General features: G+C 45.0%; 1 protein-coding gene across 1 annotated transcript in view; it reads right to left on the reverse strand.

Moving 5' to 3' along the window:
- Positions 1–564: 564 nt before the first annotated feature.
- LOC114567133 (dapper homolog 3) overlaps positions 565–17,396 on the reverse strand; it is a 46,710-nt gene continuing 29,878 nt past the window's right edge. Inside the window, exons 2-3 of the mRNA XM_028596077.1 lie at positions 16,263–16,392; positions 565–4,596 (exon numbers count right to left, since the gene is read on the reverse strand). Coding sequence (XP_028451878.1) covers positions 2,960–4,596; positions 16,263–16,392 — 1,767 coding nt within the window. The 3' untranslated portion in view covers positions 565–2,959. The remainder of the gene's footprint in view (positions 4,597–16,262; positions 16,393–17,396) is intronic.

Raw genomic sequence — 17,396 nt, forward strand, 5'->3', positions numbered from 1 at the left:
GAGATTCCCATACTGTCTATGGAGATTCCACGTTGCATGGCGTTCGACTACTAGTCATGACTGGTTTCCAAGATGGCTCCCGCAAGTAAACATGAACGCGACTATCTTTATAATCTATCTTTTTAATAAACTATCTGTACACTTACAATGTTGTCAATGCTTCGGTTCACATTTAGGGACCCTCATTATGCTAACGTTATGGTGTGGTGATTTTTCAAGCCTTTTTAGTGGTATTAAATAACGATTTAATTTGAGTGTCCCCCTGCCCCAAATACTAGCATTGTAAGCTAACCAGCGGTCCGCGGTAGCCTCGTCAAAGCTCCAAACTCATTCGATTAGCATGAAAACATGTCCCAGAGAGCGACAGAGTAGGTACACATCAGGTAATAACCCCTAGGTTCGTTTTGCGCCGGAACTGTCCTTTAATGTGGCTCAGGAAAGAGAAGTTTGGGGTGCTGGAACTGCTGCCCCCACGACCCAACTCCGGATAAGCGGATGAAGATGGATAAGTTAGAAAAAAACAACACATGGGATGTTTTTGTATATTCAACACAGACATTTTATTTCATTAATACATTTTCTCATATACATTTCATACAAAAAGCATATAGTTGGCTAGTGCACTTTAAATGATAATACTGTCATATACTTAAAGTGACATTGTATTGTTAAATTCTTTGGGCAGGCACTTTTATATTAGTCTGCCAGTAGCCCACTGTTAACATTAAAACACTGGGAACTGTAATTTGCTACTTAACAGTTTAAACAAGGTCTTTTAAGAATATCTGACTGGGTGTGAGACATTTGATCTCTCCAATATATTTTAAAGGCGATTCATATCTTGCTACTGCGGTTCTTTGCTAGAACAGTAATTTGTCAAAGATTCACATACTTCTTTTCAGCTGAAAGTCAATTATTTTTACAGTGAGATTTACTATCTCACTGTTCCAGACAAAATGTCTCGCAAGCATGTTGTACTGTAAAAACTATCTACTCCTTCACAACTATTCCTTTTATATACTTTGGTCACATTTCCCCATGTCCAACAGATACATTTACTTCCACCCACAACACATTTGCTGTATGTTTATGAAGAAAATATGTAGAAAACATTTGCTTTTCGTGGTTTGCCTTAAGTTATCTTACTATTTATTAAAGCATGACGTAAGGGATACTTTGTTGATTTTTAACTAGCTCTGTCATCTTTGTGTGGGCAGTGTGTTTAAAACACTGGCACCACAGAGGAAAGCCAAACACTGTTCACTGACACACACTGCCCACACTACTGTGACACAGAGCTGGATTAAAAACAGCAAATTATCTCTTTCATAAAAATCAAAAAATAACTGGTATGCATCAATTCAGCAACAAAAGAGGATTTCACATTCCAAATATAAGGAAACTGTGGCCTGCCTTAGCATGGTAGCCTACAATATTTTTCAACATAAGTTTCCAATGTGCACGTGTAACTGTTGGAGAATTGGCTTAAAATAGGATAAAGAAAGGTATGAAAAACATTTTAAATGGAGGCTTCATTCAAAACATACTTTTTAAAGAACAGGTCTCTCTACATAGCAGTGTTGGTTATGCTCATGATAAAATCCAACAAATACACAGCTAGTCATGAACAGGTGGCATTTGTCAGGTTAAAACAAAGAATTTGTGCGGTTAAGACAGTTTGGTGAATCTGACTTTGAAAACCCCTATGAACAGGCCACACAAAAGTAAGAAGAGTTTACGATAAGAATACGAAAATAGTCTTGCATGAGGCCCCTTAGTACCTTACAATGGTAGGTACATTGGGGATTAATCTGTGCCCGGTCGGAAATTTAAACCATGAAATACAGTTTACCGTGACCTTAAAGACAATGCCAGTATGGACTGACATACTCTATCAGTAGGTGTGTGCATGTAGATGGGTGGGAATATTTAGGGGCCAATGTAGCCATAAATGGTACCCATTGACAAAACATGAGTCATCCATATAAAGCTTTTAGTAAAATGTAACACAAATAATTTTACATCCCAGTTTTGAAACAACTGCTAATATGGTGATGGTCATTTCCTTCATTGCCTGCTTTTATAACAATGTTTTTATTAATTTGTCATACAATTTTCCATTGTTTACATGTTCATATATACCTCTACCTCATACTGTACCATACATGAATCATATTAAGAACTATAGGGTGAGCAGTATGTGTTTTTATGTACTTTACCTTAGCTGAATACAGATACAAATGCAATGGTACCTTAAAGGAGCATGACTCTGTGCACATCCATGACAGAGCATCTCCAGAAGAAAAATAGATTATAGTTCTCAAATGTGTTGCTAAATAGTACCAATAAAGATTTGAAAATGTCAGCCCCCCAGTATCAAATGGAAGATACAGCAGAGATAAGCAGATTCAAGGACATTTCTTTTTTAATACAAATTTCCTGAAGAGCGCTGTGAGTTTATTAAACATTCCTGCAGGTGGCGCGAAAGGGATGTTTTGCAATAAATACATGAATTTAGACAATATGTTAATTATATATATATATATATTTATTCTCCCTATCATGGATATAGGTAACGTATTCACCTTCCACTGAGTTTATTATTACTTCATAGTTTGTTGGTGCTATAGTTTCTAAATGAGGTGATATTTTGATGCCCAATTATGTAAAATTAGATGAGAGTTTGAAACAAAATAAGTATTGGTTTATATATTGTCTTTCATTTCCGTTAAACAGCATTAGTGATGATTTTGAATCATTTACTTTATAGCCGGAGATACTACCAAACAGGCCCCTTCATTGCTTGTTAAGGCTATTCTAAAACCATCCAATCCATTCAGACGACCAAGATCGTAGAACTTTAATGTACACAGTGATTTTTATATTCTCTATAGTTCGTGGTCCATCATATACCAAAGCTCTGCAGTTCATGTTCTTTCAGTTTGGCCAGTGTTCCACTTTATACAGTGGTCATTACTTTCAGTGAACCAGTGCGAAAGCGTAGGATCTTCTTCTTGAGGGCATGTGAGGCCTTAATTTTGATGAAAGCCTTGGGCTGCAGAGGTGCCCCAGGTGGGGCAGAAGGTGATGGAAGGGAAAGTTGAGGGGGTAGTTGTTGGGGCCAAACCAGACCACCACTCTCATCTGAATCACTGGACAAAGAGCTGGAATCTGGAGAGTCAGCCTCGCTCATGCTGGACTCAGACTCACCCAGACGTGGGTGAGGGTAGTCCTCACTAGACTGACGCAGTGGTACTTGGTCTCTCTCTAACTGGTACTCCATGTGCTGATGATGGTGGGACTGGTGTTGATAGGCATATGATGCATGTGTAGGGCGAGATTTGCGTGTGCGCCTTGCACAACTGTCCCTTTGATTTGAAGCTGAAGAGCCTTGCATGGGTACCTGCATAGGTGGCTGGTCGGCCTCGTCTTGACTGAGCTCCAGGGTGGACTGCCAGCGGCGACAGCTACCCCCTTGCTGTTGTTTCTTGCTCCTGGACTGACTACTGCGGCTTCCCCTTCCACCGCTTCCACTTCCTCCACCATCCCTCTCTACTGTATTGTACTTGCGTTCTGGAAGCCTTTGCAAGCTGTTCTCTGACTGAGACCTACATGCCTTCTTCCCTGGCTTCCTGCTGGCCCCATTTTTGTCTTCATTTGAGCGACATTTCTTTGGGCCCCCCCGGGATCTGGAGGGTTGGATCTGAGATGCTGTGGGCTGCTGCTCTTGATGATGGCTTCTTTCTGGAGAATAGGTGCTTCGGTTGGGTTTGGGCACCCCAGAGCCCTTGTGGGGGTTGGACTGGTGATGGCCATAAGCTCTGGCGGAGACTCTGCAAGGCTGGGCTGGAATATACTCTGCGTTGACCAGCTGCTCATCAATTGTAAGTGGTTGATGAGGTTTTGACATAGCTGGAAGTGAAGGGTAGTTGTGGAAATGTTGGGGTGAATCAGACTCACTATTGCTAGAGTCTGGTTGGGCTTGCAGTACTCTGCAAGATGGATAGTCCAGCAATGTTGAGCAGGAGGTGTTAATTATGGGAGCCTGCCTGGGCCTGCAATAAAGCCCTGGTTGATGCTGGATACCTTGCTGGAGATTGTGGTGGTACTGGCGTGGGACATCTTCAGTAAAACCTGACCCCAGGTAAGGCTCCTGATTGAGGTTATGGCAAACCTGTGGAGCAGTTCCCTCTGAACACTGGGATGGAGTAGAGATCTCTTGAACATACACCTGCTTAGGAGAACGCTGCTCCTCCTTGCGGCATAAACTACTCTGCCTCACCACATTGACAGCTCGGGCATCATGTGCCAGGCTGGTGCGGGGCTTTGAGGAACGTGTAGGTAGAGCTCGACGTTGGATCAATCCAAATATATAAGTTTCAAGCTTTTGGGCATGTTGATCTTCTTCCTGACTGGGGTCAACATCCCGCATCTCACCCAAAGCATCAGTAACTGTAGCCCATCTTGTTGGGTCTGACAGCCATGTATCTCCCGTCTCTGTCTCCCCTGTCTCTTCAGGTGCTGAGAGGGAACAAGGGACCAAAAGGTGGTCATTTGATTCAAGAGATCCATTTTTCCTGGCTACAAGGACCTCTCCTGATGAACAGAAAAAAGACAAAGAAAGTGATCAGAATTAGACTTCAGTAAAATGAATGTACAAAACACAATCTAAGCCTACAAATCCTTCTTATTGCACTGTATATTATACACTACGGTGTGGGTTCATAAACAAGAAAGTCACATATCTTTAGGTTAAAGGTCCCATGGCATGAAAATTTCCCTTTATGAAGTTTTTTTTTAGCATTAATATGAGTTCCCCCAGCCTGTCTATGGTCCCCCAGTGGCTAGAAATGGCGATAGGTGTAAACCAAGCCCTGGGTATCCTGCTCTGCCTTTGAGAAAAGGAAAGCTCAGATGGACCAATCAGGAATCTTCTCCTTATGAGGTCATAAGGAGCAAGGTTACCTCCCCTTTCTCTGCTTTGACCGCCCAGAGAATTTGGCCAACCCATCGGAGAGAGACATCATGGCTTTCAAACGAGAAAAGTGGCAGTTGGTCAAGGCCACACCCCCACCCTCCACCTTGCCCCTCCCTCTCTCCTCCTCAATAGCTTCAGACACAGAAATGGCACATACTAAGGAAAGCTCATTGTGGGACTGGCTCTAGTGGCTGTAGTTCTGCACCAAAGCTGAATTTCGGGAAAGAGACTTCAGATACAGTATTAGGGGACCACTAAGGTCTATATAAAAGCATCCAAAGAGCACCATGTCATGGGACCTTTAACAAAAAGGTGTATGTGCTGACAAACACTCATTCCCATTAACAAACAAAAAAACAATGTTGCTAAAAGACCCACATCTTTCAAAAACACACTTTACTTACACTAACATTGCTACTAAATATATGAAAACCTAGTCAGGGGATGTTTCCTGTCTTCCAAAAAGAGCTACATTATTACTACATAGGTCCTGTATTCCAGTCACATGACGTCATACCAGAGATTTGTGGTAAGCGTGATAGTTAATATACCTCCTGTAACAAAATCACATATAAATACATTGAAACACAATCTCATATAGTTATTTAGGAGTGAAGTTAAAATTATATTATAGAGGGAGAAGACAAAGAGAGGTTAACATTAGTCAAATCAAGTTTATTTATATATCAATGTACTTAAAACATAGGGTCATACATGACATGAGATAAGAAGATATTAAAACATAAGATAACGGTGCTGCTGTGGAGAGAGTGAGCAGCACCAAATTCCTTGGGGTGCCTACCCTGGACAACAAACACTGCTCATTGATATCCCATTCCCCTCACTCCTGGACATTTACCAAACCCACCTCACCCGCAAAGCAACCAGCATTGTCGGTGACCTCAGCCTCTTCAACCTCTTGCCATCTGGGAGAAGGTACCGGAGCATGCAAGCCTGTTCCACCAGACTGGCCAACAGCTTCATTTACCTGGCTGTGAGGAAGCTCAACACCGTCCCCTTAGTCCAGCAGCCCAGAGCCTTTGGATCAAACGAAAAGAGTACCAACATTTGACCACAGGGGCATCCAGGGGATGACCTCTCAAATGCAGATATGGATGTCTGCCGGAGCCCCACTGCTGCGTTTGGCCCCTGAGGGGCCTCAAAGAGGGATGAAAAAATGTGTTCAATCAAACATTCAAAAGCACCATCTCAAACCAATCTGATATGAACAGGAAGGTCATACAGAGTACTGAGTGGCCCCTGCCAGACAAATTATCTGCTGCGAAGGGCCCGGCAGACACCAAAAAAGGGCCCCTCAGATATGGCCCAGATGAAACCACCTTCAAATGAAAAAGCACATCCCACCGAACCCGAAAATCACCATGCCAGACAAATTACTGCCAGGCCCCAATATACACTATCATACAATTGTGACCTAGATTAAATGTTGAGAGTACCACTTCAAACAGTTTCTGAACCAATTGTGCACATCTACAAAGTACAACCATCAGCAAGCCAGACATATTTTCTGCAGGTTAGGTCCACCAGACACCCTTGAAATACAGTCCCCACATACTTAACTTTGGAGCAGACTGTAAATAGAGATGCAGCATCACCTATGAGGGGCATTGTGAGGTTCACTCATTCACACAATGCAATAAGAAGATGGTGTATTACTTCAGGTCAGCAAGGAATGTCTGACAGAGTTACGGAGTCTGACAGGATTGCAGGCAGAGCTTAAGGCCAGCAGAATACCGAAAGAAAGTCACCATAGGGATGCCTTGATCGATGCAATTACAGACTGATGAAGAAAACTTCTCCGTGAACCATCACCTTATCGTGGTGGAGAGGTTTGTGTGTCTCTGTGAACCTGAGGGCTGTGTTGTCTGGAGCTTTGTGCTCCTGGTAGGGTCTCAGGCAAAGTGATCTCAGGTGAGGGGCCAGACAAAGAATGGTTCAAAAACCCTATGGAAAAACAAGGTAGAGATGGAGTGACCCTGCCCGGAGGAAGCCCGTCTGGAGCCAGGCCCAGACGGCGGGCTCGTCGGTGAGCGCCTGGTTTCCGGGTTTGCCACGGAGCCCGGCCGGGCACAGCCCGAACAAGCTACGTGGCTCCCATCTCTCCAGCCCATGGGCCCACCACCTGTGGGAGGAACCGCTGGGGTTGGGTGCGCTGCCACATGGGTGGCAGTGAAGGTCAGGGGCCTCGACGGACCAGACCCGGGCAGCAGACGCTGGCTCTGGGGACGTGGAACGTCACCTCTCTGTGGGGGAAGGAGCCGGAACTGGTGCGGGAGGTGGAGTGCTACCGGTTAGATCTGGTGGGGCTTACCTCTACACACAGTCTCGGTTCTGGAACCGTACTCCTGGATAGGGGTTGGACTCTTTTCTTCTCCGGAGTTGCCCAGGGTGTGAGGCGTCGGGCGGGTGTGGGGATACTCACAAGCCCCCGGCTGAGCACTGCTACGTTGGAGTTTACCCCAGTGGACGAGAGGGTCGCCTCCCTACGCCTGCGGGTTGTGGGGGGGAAAACTCTGACTGTTGTTTGTGCATATGCACCAAACAGGAGTTCGGAGTATTCGGCCTTCTTGGAGACCTTGAGTGGAGTCCTGCATGGGGCGCCAGTGGGGGACTCCATTGTTCTGCTGGGGGACTTCAACGCGCACGTGGGCAATGATGGAGACACCTGGAGAGGCGTGATTGGGAGGAACGGCCTCCCTGATCTAAACCAGAGTGGTTGTTTGTTGTTGGACGTCTGTGCTAGTCAGGGATTGTCTATAACAAACACCATGTTCGAACATAGGGATGCTCATAAGTGTACCTGGTACCAGAGCACCCTAGGCCGAAGGTCAATGATCGATTTCATAATCGTTTCATCTGATCTGAGTATGTTTTGGACACTCGGGTGAAGTTGGTGGTGAGTTGGGTCAGGGGGTGGGGGAGGACTCTGGACAGACCTGGTAAGCCCAAACGTGTAGTGCGGGTAAATTGGGAACGTCTGGAGGAGGCCCCTGTCCGACAGACTTTCAACTCACACCTCCGGCGGAGCTTTTTGTGCATCCCCGTGGAGGCTGGGGGCATTGAACCCGAGTGGACAATGTTCAAAATTTCCCTTGCTGAAGCTGCGGCGAGGAGCTGTGGTCTTAGGGTCTTAGGTGCCTCAAGGGGCGGTAACCCACGAACACCATGGTGGACACCAGTGGTCAGGGAAGCCGTCCGACTGAAGAAGGAGTCTTTCCGGGATATGTTATCCCAGAGGACTCCGGAGGCAGTTGCAGGGTACCGAAGGGCTGCAGCCTCTGCCGTGAAAGAGGCAAAGCAGCGGGTGTGGGAGAAGTTTGGAGAAGACATGGAGAAGGACTTTTGGTCGGCACCAAAGTGCTCCTGGAAAACTGTTCGCCACCTCAGGAGGGGGAAGCGGGGAACCATCCAAGCTGTGTACAGTAAGAATGGGACACTGTTGACCTCAACTGAGGAGGTAATAGGTCGGTGGAAGGAGCACTTTGAGGAACTCCTGAATCCGACTAATACGCCCTCTATGTTAGAGGCAGAGCTGGAGGATAACGGGGGATTGTTGTCGATTTCCCGGGCGGAAGTCACTGATGTAGTCAAACAACTCCACGGTGGCAAAGCCCCGGGGATTGATGAGATCCGTCCAGAAATGCTCAAGGCTCTGGGTGTGGAGGGGCTGTCCTGGTTGACACGCCTCTTCAACATTGCGTGGAAGTCTGGGACGGTGCCAAAGGAGTGGCAGACTGGGGTGGTGGTTCCCCTTTTTAAAAAGGGGGACCAGAGGGTGTGTGCCAATTACAGGGGTATCACACTTCTCAGCCTCCCTGGTAAAGTCTACTCCAAGCTGCTGGAAAGGAGGGTTCGGCCAATAGTCGAACCTCGGGTTGAGGAGGAACAATGTGGATTCCGTCCTGGTCGTGGAACAACGGACCAGCTCTTCACTCTCGCAAGGATCCTGGAGGGAGCCTGGGAGTATGCCCAACCGGTCTACATGTGTTTTGTGGATTTGGAGAAGGCATATGACCGGGTCCCCCGGGAGATACTGTGGGAGGTGCTGCGGGAGTATGGGGTGAGGGGGTCTCTACTCAGGGCCATCCAATCTCTGTACGACCAAAGTGAGAGCTGTGTCCGGATTCTCGGCAGTAAGTCGGACTCGTTTCAGGTGAGGGTTGGCCTCCGCCAGGGCTGCGCTTTGTCACCAATCCTGTTTATGGACAGGATATCGAGGCGTAGTCGGGGTGGGGAGGGGTTGCAGTTAGGTGGGCTGGGGATCTCATCGCTGCTCTTTGCAGATGATGTGGTCCTGATGGCATCATCGGCCTGTGACCTTCAGCACTCACTGGATCGGTTCGCATCCGAGTGTGAAGCGGTTGGGATGAAAAATCGGAGGCCATGGTTCTCAGCAGGAAACCGATGGAATGCCTTCTCCAGGTAGGGAATGAGTCCTTACCCCAAGTGAAGGAGTTCAAGTACCTTGGGGTTTTGTTCGCGAGTGAGGGGACAATGGAGCGGGAGATTGGTCGGAGAATCGGCGCAGCGGGTGCGGTATTACATTCAATCTATCGCACCGTTGTGGCAAAGCCGGTCAGTTTTCATTTCTACCCTCACCTATGGTCATGAAGGCTGGTTCATGACCGAAAGAACGAGATCCAGGGTACAAGCGGCCGAAATGGGTTTCCTCAGGAGGGTGGCTGGCGTCTCCCTTGGAGATAGGGTGAGAAGCTCAGTCATCCGTGAGGTAGAGCCGCTGCTCCTTTGCGTTGAAAGGAGCCAGTTGAGGTGGTTCGGGCATCTGGTAAGGATGCCCCCTGGGCGCCTCCCTAGGGAGGTGTTCCAGGCACGTCCAGCTGGGAGGAGGCCTCGGGGAAGACCCAGGACTAGGTGGAGGGATTATATCTCCAACCTGGCCTGGGAACGCCTCGGGATCCCCCAGTCGGAGCTGGTTAATGTTGCTCGGGAAAGGGAAGTTTGGGGTCCCCTGCTGGAGCTGCTCCCCCCGCGACCCGACACCGGATAAGCGGACGAAGATGGATGGATGGATGGATGGATGAAGAAAAGGGATCACATCCCTTTTCCTCTCTAGCAACAACATCTCCATACCTCCTGAATATAGCTACGGGAAGAGCAGCATCACAGGAGACCCAGACTGGAAGCCTTTTGTACTGGCCATGAACTGTGTAAAGTTCCAAGAGGAATGTGTGGCAGACAAGAAAAGGTTCTTGAAGCCCATCCAAAGAATAAACGTTTCAAATTTTCAAAAGAAAACCTAAAGAGGAGGCAAACTACTACCAAGGAAAAGTCTGTGGCTGAGAGCATGAGAGATGTATTCATTCACCTGCCTGGGGCTGCCGGCCTGTGGTTCTATGTGCATGTTGGATATCACATTCTCCCTCAATCCCCAGCAGTTCCCGAATCACATCCCCTAAAAGCATCATGGCATCTCTTCCTCCTTTGCCCTCGGAAAGGCCCACAAAATGAACATTATTGCGTCGGGATTGATTTTCAAAATCTTTTTTAAAACATTTTTTGAGAGGTGGATATCCCGGATTATCTTGTCTTTCCTTCTCGGCTGTCTCAAGACTTTCCATGCGACTCTCAACTGCATCCATTCTGGTGATTACGGTGGAGAGCTTTGACTCCATCGAAACAAAGGAGCGGCAAACTTCCTTCAGACTCTCCAGACAGGCAAGCTTCTCTATTGCTGGTAGTAGCGGTGGGAGGATGGCTATTCCGCAGGGCTCGGGAAAGCGTTGGATCTCTAGAGGAATGTAGTCCTTAGAGTATATATAGTCTAAATTGTCCGCAATCCTGAGCTATCTCAGTAAGAAAACACAATTGCACACTGGCTGTGTGTAGCCGCGCCACCATCTTTATATAGTCATAGTTATATAGCCATAGTTACTGTATATCCAAAGCTCCACTGAGCAATGACCCGGTGACCCGAAGGACAAAACAAGGGTTATGTACTTCCGTTTACTTTGTTGAGAATTACTCTCTAAACCCTGTCTCTTGTAAAGTAAGTAAGTGACCAAACTGCTGTACAAACGAGCACTAAGGTGCTGTATTAACCCTTGTTTTTTTTGACAACACAAGGGTTAAGAATGTCATCTAGACTTGCCCTTCTGTGCCTTCTTTGATCCCTAACATGCAGAAATTTTGACAATTACAAAATCCTTATCGAGGAGTCACCCGGTCACACATGAGACCGTTCCTCCACCGCTGGGCCTCTTTCTGCCTCTACATCTTCCAACAGTGAAATCCTGGTCTGGACCTCGTTGATTTTGGAGCACTTATTATTAATCGTCTCATTTAGCACATCTATGCTGATTCTCACACCGTCAGATCTTTGGCAAGATTCTCCAGAATAGATCTAATACTGGTCTGTTCAGAATCTGCTTGATCTGAAATGAAGACAGATTCAGCAACTGCACGGCCTATTTCTCTCTTAAAATGTTTTCAGAAACATGTTTCGGTGAACTATTTTAGTACAATATGAGATCATATTCTGAACGAGCCGGCATGATAGTCTGGCTTTGAATTTCCGGAGAAAACAAACCCATGTGACGCGTTCGTCCAATTAGCTGCCGGTTTAAATTTTTTGGGAAACAATACAGAGTAGCGCCACCTGCTGTTATAGAGACGTATTATGTCTTGTCTCTTTGGTGTGTTTTGTGGCACTTTTTGGACCAACTCGGTGTGTAACGGCTATAAGAAAACATAAACTCAATCAGAACTTAAACCTCCTCCTTTAGGCATCCGTCACAGGTGCTCGTAGGAAACCGAAAGTATTATGGAACCTTAACGTATGTCTTTTGATATATAACATGCTGTTACTCTCAATTTAATTAAGCTGTGAATATTACTATACACTATTGCTCATAGATAAAAAGTGTTGTGCTGGGAACCCTATTGTCATCGTAAAGATTATTCTTCTTCCATATTTTTATTCTTCCACCACTAAAAGTGTTGCTACAGCCTAAACTGTGCATGGTGAGACGATGCCCTGCTGGGACCTCATACAAAAAAATTACACACTTATATAGCAAAAAAAATGAATGAATTCAGCTGAATCTCTCTTTAGGCCACGCCCCATTTCCATCTAGACTTTTATCGCAGTAAAATCGCAATTTATCGTAAACCTACTTTTTCAAACTCCTCCTAGTCCCTGCGTCCAATCTGCACGAAATGTGGCACCTAGCATCTCAGGAGGGAGCTGACCGAAAGGTTATCATAAGAATGTTTTTACGTTAAAAGATGCGCAAATTACCAACAAACAAAATTTTAAAGCTAGATACCAAACACAAACTTTAGAATATCTCATAAACTTGTGATTATTGTGTGACATGTCACTCTAAGGCACTGTACCAAATTTAGCATGTCGGCCATTAGGGGGTGCTATAATGAAGATAGACGCATTGTGATCTGTAACTCAATACATGTAAATGGGAAATATGCAAATTACTACAGAGCTTGCAGCTCACACGTATTCCCTGATGTTTACCTTGCTGCCGTTGTAGTTTGGGTTCCGCTTTCGCTGACTTGCACCCCGGCGGCTTGGACCCCGTCATAACTGCTTGCAGTTCTAGTTTATTTTATATCCCAATGGGCTCAGATTTGTGTCTCAGCTGCTTTACAAACATGAAGTAAGGGCTTAGATGTGGTGAGACTTGTGCAATGGAGTATGCTAAGCCACTGAGGATGTGTAATAGATTTGTTTGCTAGACAAACTACATCCTTAATAACTTCAGTGTCTAGAGTAGGGAGAAAGAATCCTTGCTCTTGATAATCATTGTGTGTCACAGGGTACAACAAGAGCACACAATAGCTACTGCTCCCTTCATGCAGCATGGTGTTAAGAGAGTAGCATAAGTTAGAGCGAGAATGCCAGGTGCGTTATATGAGTGACATCAATGAGTGAGTGGTTGAGTGAGAAAAGCTAGAGCGAGCGTCAGCGGGGTTGGTGAGAGTAACTTAGCATAGACATTGTGAAGTGAGCCTACAGTTAAAAATAAACAACAACTTCTCAAGATGGTGGCTTCATCTGCTCTTTATTCTGCCGGTAAAGTGTTACCCCCGAAAGCATCGGCCCTGGAGGGAACTTCTCCCCTGTGCTTTCCCGACTACAGTCTGGGAGCCCGAAACAGGAAAGGCGTAACACTGGCGACCACGAAGGGACTCTCTCACACAAACAAAACAGCAGTGGTGAGAAAAGAATGGTGAATTAAACCGGAGAGTTGGTCAGAAGGAATTGCTGTGTTGCTAGACTAAGCTAAGATGGCAGCCGCTAACTATAGCACAGACAATGTTGGCTACTCCACACACAACCCGTTGGTGACAATAAACGATGGTCATGTAAAATAATAAAAATGATGGACATTATAACCCGTTCCTATATGAAGATTAGCCTGTTAGGATGAATATATGTGGTCCCATTACCGAGCTTTCAAGAACAAAACCCTTTGCTACCTCTGAAGAGAGTGACTGCATTTAGCAAAGTGTGGCTGACAAAGTAACCCATGTTTCCACGTGCATAATCACCAACCTCACACACAACCATTAAACAACATTATGCCGCAAACTGCTCCCATGGCAACGCCCCATGCAAACCTGTTTTCCTCGGCCCACCAGGAGAGTTACATCCACAGCACTACCATGTTATGTTGCCCCCCAGCCCGTACATGCTCATGTCCTTCTTTTCTTCCACCAAAGGCACTAACTATTGTCATTTACTAGAGGTTGGCCATGAACAGAGTGTACAAGTAAAGGGCTCTTTACGCAAAAGTGAGCAGCCTACATCACATGCAGCCCAGCGTCACTCTGCACAATACCGTCCTTCGACTGAGAGTGAGGATGACTATGATCATCGAGAGACAGTCCCTACCTTGAGACCTGGTCAGTATGATGGTACCACTCCCTGGAAAGAGTTCCTGTACAGGTTTGAGAGCTGTGCTAAAGCTAACTACTGGTCCACAAAGACAACGGCTGTCCAGTTAAAGTTCTGCCTGGTCGGTGCAGCTGGAGCCATCATCAACAGAAATCCACGGATGGAAACAGAGCATGCAGCTGCGCTGGCCTTTGAACTGAGACAGCATGTCCGTAAACCGGGTGAGGCTCTCCATGTTTTGAGGGATGACATTTATGAAAGAGTGTCAGTAGCTTACAGTGACAGGACTGTTGCTAAACAACATAGAAATTGAGTTGAAGTTTTCACTATGTGATTTACAAAATCACACAAGGAGGCTTTAGCGCCCCCATTCATGCACCTGGTTAATTTATCTATAAAAAAACTCAATTGTCCCTAAGGCTCGGAAATTGGACTCAGTTACCCCAGTATTTAAAGCTGGGGATAAATCTGACATAAATAACTATAGACCAATTAGTATTTTACCTATAATTTCTAAAATAATTGAAAAATGGGTTATTAAAGAAATCATTGAATTCCTTGGCAATAGCCAAACATCTTTACATCCCGTGCAGTTTGGGTTTCGGCCACGCCACTCAACTGAGACTGAATTGGCTCTTTTCATGGAAAAGATCAAATGTGAGCTAGACAGAAATGGATGTGTTGGTGCAGTGTTCTTAGATTTAAAAAAAGCTTTTGACACCGTCAATCACAACGTGCTGCTATCTAAATTGTCCCATTTAGATTTTTTGGTTCAAGCTATTGATTGATTTAATTTGTAAATGTCTCACAGAGAACAATGCACCGTGGTGGGCGAGGTTAGTTCTGTTTACATGGATTGTCCAGTGGGAGTCCCTCAAGGGACCATACTGGTGCCCATTTTATTTTCATTATATATTAATGATTTACCTGAATACTGTTTACATGTTGATATCCAGCTTTATGCCGATGACGCTATCATTTTTACTGAAGCAAAAAATCCTGAGGAGGCAGAACATTTGTTTTCAACAGCTCTTACACATATACAAACATGGCTCAATAGATAATGTTTTATTTGAAATGCAAAAAAAAAAAAAAAAAAAGGTTTATATTTGTCGAAGAAACCTTCTACTTTTACGCCTTCTCAATCTGGGGTGTTTTTGGGCACAGAGGAGTTGGAAGTTGTTAATGAGTTTAAATACTTGGGCGTGATTATAGACTCCAAACTCTCTTTCAAAAATCATGTTAAAATGATTTCCAAAAGAATTAAATTCAATCTCTTAATTTTAAGTAAATCACCTCTGACTGCATGCTGTACCGTGTTAGCCCAGTAGAGTGTACTAATGAATTGCGTCTCCGTCTTTCATTCTGTTTCTCCCTGTTTTATATAACAAATGTTATTACTGTATATATTTTGTCTTAGAGCTAACCAAGCGTGGGTCACCTCTACTTGTATGCTGTACCGTATTAGCTCAGTAGAGCATATTTATGAATTGTGTCTCTATTTTAACATTTACTAATGAATTGTCCTGTTTTTCTTTTCTTTCGTCCTGTTTTACTCGGTTTTATATAGCAAATGTTACTACTGTGTATCTTTTGTCCTTTTTTATTGTAATTTATACTTGCCTAATGGACTACAGATGGAAATTAGCCCTTGGGCTACAATCTGGCACTTTTACGTGTACTGCTGTACATGTTCATCAAATGTGCATTGTCCTGAAATAAAAATTAAAAAAACTACTGCTGTGGGGGGATGCAGTAATTGTGCAAAAACTTTTAGAGCAGCACCCCCCCACAAACTAGCCCAAGACCATGACAGTGCCCGTCGCCAGGTGAGCGGCATCATATGTCACCAGTCTCATGCACTCAGGAGCCCATGGCATGGTTGATCGCAGGCCCCGTGCTGCTGTGGTCAGAGAGGGAGCTGAAGAGGAGATATTAAAGACAGCGTCCCCAGCAGTCACCTGGAAAACTGAGTCTTCCAGTCCCTGTCACACACCTTATAAAGGGAGAGGCCATAAAGACATTAAATGGGAATTGTAATAACTGTTGAGGCCTGGGTCACATGAAGAGAAATTGCAAAGAAGAAAAACAAGACTAAGCTTTGCACAAAATTGAGATATAACAGTACTTTTGGGGGAGGGTAATATTCGATAGGACAGCTAGGTGAGAAAGAAGAGAGAGAGGGGGAAGTCATGCAGAAAATCGTCACAGGTCGGACTCGAACCCTGGACCCCTGCGCCGAGGCACAAACCTCTCAGCACATGCGCGCCTGCTCCACCACGGATCCAGCCTGGCCACACAGTACTGAAACCTTTTATGTTGTAAAATAAGTTCACATGGTGTCCACCTGAGTTTTTTGTTTGGGAGAAGCAGAGTTGAATATTTTACCTGAAATGAGTTGGCTGTCCTTTAGATCTGTAGGGGAATCTGTTGATTGGACCTCAGTGTTCGCCTTGAGCTCTGCCACCTGCTGTTCTAAAGATGCCTTTATACCGCAGGGTGTACACTGGAGACTGCACTGAAAAACACACACACACACACACACACACACACACACACACACAGAGCCAGTCAAAAGAGGGGTACTTAGATGGGAATACTCTCAAAAGCATGATCGTAACATCTTTCATGCACACAAAAGAGAAACACTTTTGTGTTCTGAGGACCCTGAATTTTCGAGGAGGGTCCAGCTGCAGCTTGGGCGTTCCCGTCATGACACAAGAACACCCATTGGGCGTTCCTGGTATCATTTCATCGACCAATTGTGAAAAGTTTTTCAAGGCATACTGGATATGATGTAATTTCCCTTTCCATATTGGAAATTTTACCGGGAGAAGAAGATGAACAAAATGTAGTCAAGTGTTCACTCACTGAGAGATTATGTCAGTAAGTAGGCTATTGTTTATTTCGACAACATTGACTGGGAAGTATTCTCATTTATATCACTGATATAGCTGTGTTGTCTTAATCTGATACGGTATCCGAATCTGATATTAATAATCGCGACAAGTGCATGGTTCGGTAGCAGCTAATGTCATGCTATCTTGTCTTAGCCATAGCTAATAGCCATAGCAGCTAGCCAGAAGACAGCAATGTGTTAGACTGTTTGTAGCTAGAAGCTAGAGTTTGCATCGAAGACTTTGTCAATTATTTTACTGTGTAGTTGACATTGCCACAGTACATTGTTAAGTTGGATGTTAACGTGTTAGCGTGGGCGCGTTGCTTCATTTCGGTGGTAGGTAACTTTGTGTAACATAGTCTTCTAGAGGTACAGAATTTATAAATGCACAGTTTACTAACTTCATTTTCATGTAGTTAGTAGGAGTAGGAGTTTTAGCTTTCTTACGTGAGGATTCATTGGATTCAACGCAGCAGGTAGTAGCTAATGCTAGGAGGGTGAGATAAGTAAATGGAGCTTGACTAATGTTTTCTAGTTATCTCTAATCTATAGCTACATCTAGCCAGAGCTAGATCTTTCACCACCCTCTAAACGTAAGGACATTTTCTGTAGTTTATGCATTG

The sequence above is a fragment of the Perca flavescens genome, chromosome 13, assembly GCF_004354835.1.
Source record: "Perca flavescens isolate YP-PL-M2 chromosome 13, PFLA_1.0, whole genome shotgun sequence".
Lineage (NCBI taxonomy): Eukaryota > Metazoa > Chordata > Actinopteri > Perciformes > Percidae > Perca > Perca flavescens.